We start from the raw sequence: 11696 nt of genomic DNA, 5'->3' as shown, positions 1-11696 counted from the left end.
TCTAGTTTCTGACCTGTTGCATTACGCAGATGACCATCCTGGTCATACAGGTTTCCATTCTCGTCCTGTCTGAGAATAACAATCGCAACCATGTTTCACGACTGATGATCGATCGATGTACGCGGTGTAGTATCGATCGATGTCGAACGATGTAGATCAGTCGACGATGAAGGTCGGGTGTCGGTCGACAGTTGGGTGTGAGAATTGGTCGACGTGAAAGCTGCTGCGTCGAGCGATGTGAAACGTTGGTCTTTGTGGATCGTTTGTTCCAAGTGAGCAGGATCTTCTGAGAATAGTAGGTGTTTGTCCTTGGGCAAGTTGATAATGCTCACTACTCTCCTAGATCAGCGGTTAGCATCTCTCTAGCATTCCTAGCATGACAGATTAGATTGAGGACATGATGATCAAGGATGCTTGACTCATGCTAATTCCTAGGTTCATGTTCTAGTTAGCAAGGCTAAAACAAGTATTAATGAACAATCAATCAATGAATATCACAACTTAGCAAATCTATAGTTGAGGCTAATCCCTCTAACCTAATTGAACCATGAATCTAACAAGTGAACTACTCAGACATAGCAAAGTAATTTATGACACAAAAATATAGATAATAACTGCATAGAATAGAATAGATGAATCAATGGAGTTCCAATCACAAATCTCTCTATGATGTTATCTCCTAAAACTCTCTGCTGAAAATAAGAATACAATAGTGGCCAAAAGCTCTTTTGCCTCCTAACATTTAGGCAAGTATATAACTATTAGGTTAAAAACTCGTCAGGGGTTATCTTGTAATTTGGGGAAGCCTTGGCTTTAAATTCGGCTGGAACCAAGTCGCGCATCTCGCGTCTCGACATCGATCGATGGTACAAGATGTACATCGATCGTTCATAATCTTCAATCGTCGAGGCTTCTCTTTTTTATCGATCGACGGCACTGGATGTGCATCGAACGATTGCTTCTTCTTCGTATCGACCTCTAATGGTCAGCTCGGATGAAATCTCTTTTAAGCTCCTAAATGCTCCATAATCATCACTTTACTCCAAGATACTCCTGAACCTGAAAACATACCTAATAGGATAGAATATATAATATATAGATACTAAAACACTTATATACCATGGATGAAAATTGGTCAAATTCATGGTATATCAAAACCCAAGATCTACACATAAAGAGAAGTCGTCTTCTAACCGCCTCGACCTAAAGCCCCTCCCCTTCCCCACCACCACCGCCTACAAAGGTGGTTAAGCCCAGCATCCCCGACAAGCTACACTACCTCAGCCGCTACCCCATATGACGTGGGGAGAGCAACCAAATAAGTCACATGGTAAAATTACCAACACTTTTGAGATGCCAGAACTAGCCCTCTTCCACAGAAAACTCTAGATCTGATAGTGGCTCATCTCCTCTGACGTCCCGAAACGGAGATTAGCCAGAAAAGCAACAAGATAGGAGATCTGACATAACCTGGATCGGAATCTACTATGTCATATGGATTCGGTTCTTCCAAACCACTAAAAATAAAAAGAATTGGGCCTCCGAAATATAACTAATCAAACAAGAGAAAACCAGTGAAGGTCCAGCAAAAAGAACAAAGAATAAAAAAGTAGAAGCCATCTTCACCATCGACTCACGCACCGGCAGTAGAGAGGCAAATGACGATTTGAAGAGAGAGAACCTAGAGAGAGTTGGAAGGGTTTGGCGACTTTCTTTTTATCAGTAATAGCCTCTAATGTTTATTTCTACTCATATGGCTCAGTTTGACGAGTTTTATTTAAAAAACTATATTTCATACAATTTTGAAACTTATGCTTTGTTTTGGGTTTGCATAAGAATTTTAAAAGAATATATACAGTTTTGGTATATTAAATGGTAAAGATTCAATGTTTTTCTAGGAATATAGCAAATATGTCACCTATATATCTCTTTTTACCATTAGGTTCTAGTATTTATATATATAACTGAGGGTATCCGGACTGAAATCAAACCGACTAATTCTTTAGGCGTCTGTCCCCCGATGCCAGGTAGACCCGGTTGTTCGCAATGAAAATTAGATACTCGTGTTGCATGGCCACACAAGCCGGTAAATCAGAGTTTGGTAGATTTTGAACCCCGTGCGGTTAGCACCTTTTCGAGCCCACCGTACCACTTGACCACGCTTGTGTCGGTTCTGATACTTATTTCTAGTGACATCGTTCCTTCAGATTTAGTATATTCAGTTAAAAATATTTAGAATTTGAGATTTACAGTTTCGTTTTGAATCCTCTGAGGAAATTTTATACAAAAATTATTCTTTTTGTTTATTTAATTGGATATTTTGGGTTTATCTCTAAAATAATGGAGAACATGCACTAAATTATTCTCATTTTATATTAAAAGAATTAATCTTGATTTTTACTCGTATTACTTTTTTCATTGACCTAATTCTAGAAAAAAATTTGCATTTACTAATTTATTAATCGATCATTTTGTATGTATCGAATTTTGTAAAGAAGAAACAATTTTTTTAGTTCTTATATGGTAGATTTCGAATTTTCCCATGAACTAAATTATATAATGAATGTTACACTCTCTGTCTAGAAAAACATAAAATTATTTTTCCTAACTGTATCATTCAATCTACTGCCTTATTCAATAAAAATCCACATATTCTTAGCATTTTTGAATCTATACTTCTATTACTTTTCACTATAGAACTCTTTTTGAGGATGAAAACCGATTTTGGTATTTAATATAACAAATTTTATTTTTATAGCTAGTGAACATGTCAAGACACAAACAAGTTTATACAACAAGACCAGTTCAATATTTATAGATACATTTTAGCGACAAGAAGACTGAGTAGTGTATTGGGAACTGAAACGAGGAACACAAACACAAAACAACTTTTTGTATTCATAATGAAACAAAAGTACACACAACATTGGCATACACTTGGGGCAAAGCAATGATAAGTTTTGCCCTTGATGTTTTATTGGGAAGCAAAAGAAGCTTGAGCATAAACAAACAGACATGTCACCGATTTAAAACCAATGTTACACATGGTGATTGCATGAGGTTATTTCAAGGATCAACAATAGCAATGACAGTGTTTCTCACTTCCCTCAACAAAGCCACTAACGACTGGAGGACTCCCGTATTTGGTTTTGCAACGGTTAAAGCAATCAGCATTTGTACCTAGAAACGGCACCGGTCCGCACTCGAAGCAAAATGTTTGAGCCTCGCTCTTGAGGATTTCTGCATGTTGACATAGTCATCAGCGTAAGAGAACTAAAATACAACTACAAAATACAATAGAGATTTTTTTTCTTAAAATTACCGGTGGAAGCCACCAAGAGGACGAACAAGAGAACGGTGATGCTGACTGAGTTGATGTTCTTTGCCATCTCTTTCGGTTTTGCCTTGCTTTTTCTTAACCTGATGTTTTCTTTTTCTTGTCAATAAACTTATCGTTGGTGAGACATATCATATGTGTTGTTATCAATTTATAGTCAATATTCTGAAACTTTGTCATCATTGTATAATCAGTGCTCGTTTCTTTCTGGTTTTCGAACGTGCATAGTGTCGCCACAATTGTTCACTGCCGTATTTTCCATTACATATTATCTTACAAGTCTATCTATTTTTTAATGATGCCTCCTTTTTGAAATAATCAGCAAAAGAAAGGTCGTCGCTGTCTTTGTAGTACATACTCATTTTATATGTTCATTATTTCTTTAGGTTTAGCAAAATAATGATTAAAAGTGATATTGTTTTTGTCATCGTTAGACTCAGCAAGAATCTTTAGGACTTTTTAACAGGTAATGAAAAAAATCTGGCTTCGTTATTCATTTATAAATTAAGGCTTATAAGACATTGCACCAATTATGGCAACACTATGTTGGTACTTTTGAGCATCTTCATTTCATATGCATTAATTTAATTTTTTTTTTCTCATCTTCTAAGGCTTTGGCTTCTCATGAGCTAAATATCTCTGGATTGACTTTCTCATTTTCTGTTAATATAATAGTTATCTCCTTTAAACCAGTTAATTTCTTGGGTTTACAAACTAAATTTCGAGTGAAAAACCGGTATCAATCTAGTAAAAATTGGATTAAACCAGTTGAAAAGAATCCATAGATCTACACATAAAGAGAAATCATCTTCTAACGACTAACCGCCTACAAAGCTGGTTAAGCCCAGCATCCCAGACAAGCGACACCACCTCAGCAGCAACCCCATAAGACGTCGGGAGAGCAGCCGAATAAGTCACATGGAAAAATCACCTACACTTATGACATGCCAGAACTAGCCCTGTTCCACATAAAACTCTAGATCTGATAGTGTCTCATCTTCTCCGGCGTCCCGAAACGGAATATAAGCCAGAAAAGAAACGAGATGGGAGATCTGACGTATGGCTTCGGTTCTTCCAAACCAGTCTTTGTAGTGTATACTCATTTTATATGTTCATTGTTTCTTTAGTTTTAGCTAAATAATGATTAGAAGTGATATTGTTTTTGTCATCGTCAGACTCAGCAAGAATCTTTCGGACTTTTTATTCAGGTAATGAAAAAAAAATTGGCTTCGTTATTTATTAATAAATAAAGGCTTATAAGACATTTCACCAGTCATGGCAACACTATGTTGGTACTTTTGAGCATCTACATTTTATATGCATTAATTTAATTTTTTTCCACATCTGTTAGGTCTTTGGCTTCTCATGAGCGAAATATCTCAGGATTGACTTTCACATTTTCTGTTAATATAATAGTTATCCCCTTTAAACCAATTAATTTCTTGGGTTTGCAAACTAAAATTGGAGTGAAAAACCGGAATCAATCTAGGCAAAACTAGATTAAACCAATTGAATAGAAACCCTAGATCTACACATAAAGAGAAGTCGTCTTCTAACGGCCTCGACCTAAAGCCCCTCCCCTTCCCCCCCCCACCGCTTACAAAGGTGGTTAAGCCCAGCATCCCCGACAAGCTACACCACCTCAGCAGCTACCCCATAAGACGTGGGGAGAGCAACCAAATAAGTCACATGGCAAAACTACCGACACTTTTGAGATGCCTGAACTAGCCCTCTTCCACATAAAACTCTAGATCTGATGGTCTCTCATCTCCTCTGACGTCCCAAAACGGAATATTAGCCAGAAAAGCAACGAGATAGGAGTTCTGACATAACCAGGATCGGCAGCTACTATGTCGTATGGCTTGGGTTTTCCAAACCACTAAAAATATAAAGAATGGGGCCTCTGAAACATAACTAGTCAAACAAGAGAAAACCAGTGAAGCTCTAGCAAAAAAAAAAACAAAGAATTAAAAAGGAGAATCCATCTCCGCCATCGACTCATGCACCGGCAGTAGAGAGGCAAATGACGATTTGAAGAGAGAGAGAGAGGGCCTAGAGAGAGATGGAAGGGTTTGGCAACTTTTGTTTTTATCAGTAGTAGACTCTAATGTTTATTTCTACTTATATGGCTCAGTTTGAGTTTTATTGAAAAACTATACTTTCAAACAATTTTGAATTTATGCTATGTTTTGGATTTGCATATGATTTTTAAAAGAACATATACAGTTTTGATATATTAGATGGTAAAGATTCAATGTTTGTCTAGGAATATAGGAAATATGTAACCTATTTTTCTCTTTCTATCATTAGGTTTTAGTATTTATATAAACTGTTTTGATAACCGAGGGTATCCGGGTGGAAATCAAACCGACTAATTTTTTGGGTGTCTGTCCACCGGCGCCAAATAGACCCGGTTGTTCGCATTGAAAATTAGATACTCGTGTTGCATGGCCACACAAGCCGGTAAATCAGAGTTTGGTAAGTTTCGAACCCGCCGTACCACTCGACCACGCTTGTGTCGGTTCTGATACTTATTTCTATTGACATCGTTCCATCAGATTTAGTATATTCAATTATAAAATGTTTAGAATTTGAGAGTTAGAGTTTCGTTTGAATATTCTCAGGAAATTTGATACAAAAATTATTATTTTTGTTTATTTAAATGGTATATTTGAGGTTTATCTCTAAAAATGATGGAGAACATGCACTAAATTATTCTTATTTTATCCTAATAATTACTGTTGGTTTCTACTCGTAATTCTTTTTTTGATTGACCTAATTCTAGAAAAGTTTTTTTGTATTTATTAATATCTTAATCGAACATTTGGTATGTACTGAATTTTGTACAGAAGAAACACTCTTTTTAGTTCTTATATGGTAGATTTTTAATTTCCCCAATGAACTAAATTATATAATGAATGTTACACTTTCTATCTTGAAAAACATAAAATTATTTTTCCTAATTGTATCATTCCATCTACTGCCTTATTCAATAAAAATCCACATATTCTTAGCATTTTTGAATATATAATTCTCTCTGTGTTCACTATTGTACTCTTTTTGAGGATGAAAACCGATTTTGGTATTATATAAAGCAAATTTTATTTTCTAGCTAGTGAACATATCAAGATAGAAACAAGTTTATACAACAAGACCAGTTCAATATTTATAGATACTTTTAGCGACAAGAAGACTGAGTATATGGGGAACTGAAACGAGGAACACAAACATAAAACAACCTTTTGTATTCATAATGAAACAAAAGTACACGTAACATAGGCATAAACTTGGGGCAAAGCAGTGATAAGTTTTGCCCTTGATGTTTTATTGGGAAGCAAAAGAAGGTTGAGCATAAACAAACAGACATGTCACCGACTGAAAACAAAAGTTACACATGGTGATTACATGAGGTTATTTCAAGGATCAACAATAGCAATGACAGTGTTTCTCACTTCCCTCAACAACGCCACTAACGACTGGAGGACTCCCGTATTTGGTTTTGCAACAGTTAAAGCAATCAGCATTTGTACCTAGGAACGGCTCCGGTCCGCACTCGAAACAAAATGTTTGAGCCTCGCTCTTGAGGATTTATGTATGTTGACATATTCATCAGCGTAAGAAAACTAAAATACAACTACAAAATACTATAGAGAATGTTTTTCTTCAAATTACCGGTGGAAGCCACAAAGAGGACGAACAAGAGAACAGTGATGCTGACTGAGTTGATGTTCTTTGCCATTTCTTTCGGTTTTGCCTTGCTTTTTCTTAAACTTGGTGTTTTCTTTTTTCTTGTCAATATATAAACTTATCGTTGGTGAGAGATATCATGTGTTGTTATCTATTTATAGTCAATATTTTGAAACTTTGTCATCATTGTATAATCAGTTCTCGTTTCTTTCTGGTGTGCCCAAGTTCATAGTGTAGCCACAATTGTTCATTGCCGTATTTTCCATTAAATATTATCTTACAAGTCTATCTGTTTTTAAATGATGCCTCCGTTTTAACATAATCATTCAAAAGGAAGGTCGTCGCTGTCTTTTTAGTGCATACTCATTTTATATGTTCATTGTTTCTTTAGTTTTAGCTATATAATGATTAAACGTGATATTGGTTTTGTCATCGTTAGACTCAGCATGAATCTTTCGGACTTTTTAATCAGGTAATGAAAATTTTTTGGCTTCGTTATTCATTAATAAATTAAGCCTTATAAGACATTGCATCAATCATGGCAACACTGTGTTGGTACTTTTGAGCATCTTCATTTCATATGCAGTACTTTAATTTTTTTTTCTCATCTTGTAGGGCTTTTGCATCTCATGAGCTAAATATCTCTAGATTGACTTTCACATTTTCTGTTAATAAAAATTTATAGTTATCGCCTTTAAACCAGTTAATTTCTTGGGGTTACAAACTAAAATTCGAGTGAAAAACATGGATCAATCTAAAAAACGGGATTAAACCAATTGAATAGAAACCCTAGATCTACACATAAACGAGAAGCCGTCTTTTAACCACCCACCGCCTTGACCTAAACCCATCTCAACCGCCTCAACCCCCCCCCCCCCACGGGGTTAAGCCCAGAATCCCCGATAAGCTACACCACCATAGCAGCAACCCCATAAGACGTCCGGAGCAACCGAATAATTAATGTCATATGTCAACATCACCGACACTTTTGAGATGCCAGAACTAGCCCTCTTCCGCATAAAACTATAGATCTGATGGTGTCTCATCTCCTCCGACGTCCCGAAACAGAATATTAGCCAAAAAGCAACGAGACAGGAGATCTGACATAACCAAGACCGGCAGCTACTATGTTGCATGGCTTTGGTTCATCCGCACCACGACAAATAAAAAAAATGGGCCTCGGAAAAATAACTAATCAAACAAGAGAAAACCAATGAAGCTCGAGGAAAAAGAACAAAGAAAAATAAAGAAGAAGCCATCTCCACCATCGACTCACGCGCCGGCAGTAGAGAGGAAAATGATGATTCGAAGAGAGAGAGAGAGATCCTAGAGAGAGAAGGACGGATTTGACTACTTTTATTTTATCACTACGAGACTTTAATGTTTATTTCTACTTATATTGTTCAGTTTGATGAGTTTTTTTGAAAAATAATTTTTCATACAATTTTGAAACTTATGCTAGGTTTTGGATTTTCATATGATTTTAAAAGAATATATTCAGTTTTGATATATTAGATGGTAAAGATTCAAAGTTTTCTAGGAATATAAGAAATATGTAACCTATACTTCTCCTTTTATAATTAGTTCTAGTATATCAGGCTGACGAAAATCCAACCGACTAATTTTTTGGGCATCTGTCCACCGGCGCCTAATAGAACTGGTTGTTCATAATGGAAATTAGATACTCATGTTGCATGGCCACACAAACGGGTAAATCAGAGTTTTGGTAGGTTTCAAACCCAGTGTGCATAGCACCTTTCTGAGCACGCCGTACCACTCGACCACGCTTGTGTCAGTTCCAATACTTATATCTAGACATATCGTTCCATCAGATTTAGTATATTCAATAAAAAATGTTTAGCAGTTGAGATTTAAAGTTGCTTTTAAATCATCTCAGGAAATTTGATAAAAAAATTATTCTTTTGTTTATTTAAATGGTATATTTGAGGTTTTTCTCTTAAAATTAAGGAGAACATGCAGTAAATTATTCTCATTTTATCTTAAGAAGCATGCAATTATTGTTGGTTTCTACTCGTACTACTTTTTTGATTGACCTAATTCTAGAAAAGTTTTTTTTAGCATTTACTAATATATTAATTGATCATTTGGTCATAATGAATGTTAAACTTTCTATCTAGAAAAACATAAAATTATTTTTCCTAACTGTATCATTCCATCTACTGCCTTATTCAATAAAAATCCACATATTCTTAGCATTTTGAATATATAATTATATATCTTTTCACTATAGAACTCTTTTTGAGGATGAAAACTGATTTTGGTATTATATATAGCAAATTTTCATTTTCTAGCTAGTGAACATGTCAAGACACAAACAAGTTTATACAACAAGACCAGTTCAATATTTATAGATACTTTTTAGCGACAAGAAGACTGAGTGTATGAGGAACTGAAACGAGGAACACAAACACAAAACAGCTTTTTGTATTCATAATGAAACAAAAGTACACACCACATAGGCCTAAACTAGGGGCAAAGCAATGATAAGTTTTGCCCTTGATGTTTTATTGGGAAGCAAAAGAAGCTTGAGCATAAACAAACAGACATGTCACCGATTGAAACCAAATGTTACACATGGTGATTGCATGACGTTATTTCAAGGATCAACAATAGCAATGACAGTGTTTCTCACTTCCCTCAACAACGCCACTAACGACTGGAGGACTCCCGTATTTGGTTTTGCAACAGTTAAAGCAATCAGCATTTGTACCTAGGAACGGCACCGGTCCGCACTCGAAGCAAAATGTTTGAGCCTCGCTCTTGAGGATTTCTGCATGTTGACATATTCATCAGCGTCAGAAAACTATAATACAACTACAAAATACGATAGAGTATTTTTTTCTTAAAATTACCGGTGGAAGCCACCAAGAGGACGAACAACGGTGATGCTGACTGAGTTGATGTTCTTTGCCATTTCTTTCGGTTTTGCCTTGCTTTTTCTTAAACTTGGTGTTTTCTTTTTCTTGTCAATAAACTTATCGTTGGTGAGACATATAGTATGTGTTGTCATCTATTTATTGTCAATATTCTGAAACTTTGTCATCATTGTATAATCAGTCCTCGTTTCCTTCTGGAGTGGCCAAGTTCATAGTGTGTCGCCACAATTGTTCATTGCCGTATTTTCCATTACATATTGTCTTACAAGTCTATCTATTTTTAATGATGCCTCCGTTTTAAAATAAACATTCAAATGGATGGTCGTGTATACTCATTTTATATGTTCATTGTTTCTTTAGTTTTAGCTAAATAATGATTAAAAGTAATATTGTTTTTGTCATCGTTAGACTCAGCAAGAATCTTTCCGACTTTTTAATCAGGTAATGAAAAAAAATTGGCTTCGTTATTCATTAATAAATAAAGGCTTATAATACATTGCACTAATCATGGCAACACTATGTTGGTACTTTTGAGCATCTACATTTTATATGCATTAATTTAATTTTTTTTCACATCTGTTAGGGCTTTGGCTACTCATGAGCGAAATATCTCTGGATTTACTTTCACATTTTCTGTTAATATAATAGTTATCCCCTTTAAACCAGTTAATTTCTTGGGTTTACAAACTAAAATTGGAATGAAAAACCGGAATCAATCTAGGCAAAACTAGATTAAACCAATTGAATAGAAACCCTCGATCTACGCATAAAGAGAAGTCGTCTTCTAACCACCAAGCGCCTCGACCTAAAGCCCCTCCCCTCCCCCTCCCCCCACCGCCTACAATGGTGGTTAAGCCAAGCATCCCCGACAAACTACACCACCTCAGCAGCTACCCCATAAGATGTCGGGAGAGCAACTGAATAAGTCACATGGCAAAATCACCGACACTTTTGAGATGCCAGAACTAGCCCTCTTCCACATAAAACTCTAGATATGATGGTGTCTCATCTTCTCCGGCGTCTCAAAACGGAATATTAACCAGAAAAGCAACGAGATAGGAGATCTGACATAACCAGGATCGGCATCTACTATGTCGTATGGCTTCGGTTCTTCCAAACCACTAAAAATAAAAAGAATTGGGCCTCTGAAACACACTACAAGAAAACAGCGGTATTCTGACGGACATTCTGACGGAAAATGAAATCCTCGGGATATCCCGAGGAATTTTCGAGGATATTCCGAGGAAACTCAAAATTTGGGTTCCTCGGAATTTCCTCGGAATATACCAATTCCGAGGAAATATCAATCCGTCGGAATATTCTTATGGAATACCGAGGAAAAATGTATTCCTCGGAAAAAACCGATGAATTCGGAGGAAATATTATAGCCGTTAGAGAGCCGTTGGAGGATTTTAAAAATTCCGAGGAAATTCCGACGAACTAGCCGTTAGAGAGCCGTTGGAGGATTTTAAAAATTCCGAGGAAATTCTGACGAACTAGCCGTTGGCGTCGGAATTTTCTCGGTCTGTCGGCAGCATTTCAACTATAAATACAAGCACCCCTATTCCCCTTCATTCACTCCATATCTTCATCCTCCCTCTTACTCTCTTTACACACGAATTTGATTCATAAAAAACATGTCTTCTTCAAATTATTTTCGTTCTTGGATCGATCGACCTCATTTGGATCCGAACACGAGATTGCTTACGGAAGAATACCAACGAGGTATAACCGAATTCATGGGGTTAGTTCACCGACAACCGGAAGCAAAAACA

General features: G+C 36.2%; 2 protein-coding genes and 1 pseudogene across 2 annotated transcripts; all 3 read right to left on the bottom strand.

Moving 5' to 3' along the window:
- Window positions 1–2869: 2869 nt before the first annotated feature.
- On the bottom strand, window positions 2870–3443 carry LOC106303649 (defensin-like protein 206). Its single transcript, XM_013739948.1, has 2 exons — window positions 3323–3443; window positions 2870–3240 (listed from the first exon to the last, which is right to left on the bottom strand). Exons 1-2 carry the CDS (start codon window positions 3387–3389, stop codon window positions 3074–3076), a joined length of 234 nt encoding a protein of 77 aa, XP_013595402.1. The 5' UTR covers window positions 3390–3443; the 3' UTR covers window positions 2870–3073.
- A 3304-nt stretch (window positions 3444–6747) lies between these two features.
- Window positions 6748–7113, bottom strand: LOC106303697 (defensin-like protein 206). Its single transcript, XM_013740003.1, has 2 exons — window positions 7010–7113; window positions 6748–6927 (listed from the first exon to the last, which is right to left on the bottom strand). Exons 1-2 carry the CDS (start codon window positions 7074–7076, stop codon window positions 6761–6763), a joined length of 234 nt encoding a protein of 77 aa, XP_013595457.1. The 5' UTR covers window positions 7077–7113; the 3' UTR covers window positions 6748–6760.
- Window positions 7114–9557: 2444 nt separating this feature from the next.
- LOC106303687 lies at window positions 9558–9974 on the bottom strand (annotated as a pseudogene).
- Between the last annotated feature and the right edge of the window lie 1722 nt (window positions 9975–11696).

Source organism: Brassica oleracea, chromosome C1 (assembly GCF_000695525.1).
Source record: "Brassica oleracea var. oleracea cultivar TO1000 chromosome C1, BOL, whole genome shotgun sequence".
Lineage (NCBI taxonomy): Eukaryota > Viridiplantae > Streptophyta > Magnoliopsida > Brassicales > Brassicaceae > Brassica > Brassica oleracea.
The sequence above is the reverse complement of the archived record's forward strand: the minus strand, read 5'-3'. Positions and strand labels throughout refer to the sequence as shown.

What these genes read in the sequence shown, in the direction of transcription:
- LOC106303649 (XM_013739948.1), bottom strand. Translation starts at nt 3,389, where the DNA reads ATGGCAAAGAACATCAACTCAGTCAGCATCACCGTTCTCTTGTTCGTC. An exon ending in CCTCTTGGTGGCTTCCACCG is followed by an intron (nt 3,241 to 3,322) that starts GTAATTTTAAGA and finishes GTCAACATGCAG; the next exon opens with AAATCCTCAAGAGCGAGGCT.
- LOC106303697 (XM_013740003.1), bottom strand. Translation starts at nt 7,076, where the DNA reads ATGGCAAAGAACATCAACTCAGTCAGCATCACTGTTCTCTTGTTCGTC. An exon ending in CCTCTTTGTGGCTTCCACCG is followed by an intron (nt 6,928 to 7,009) that starts GTAATTTGAAGA and finishes GTCAACATACAT; the next exon opens with AAATCCTCAAGAGCGAGGCT.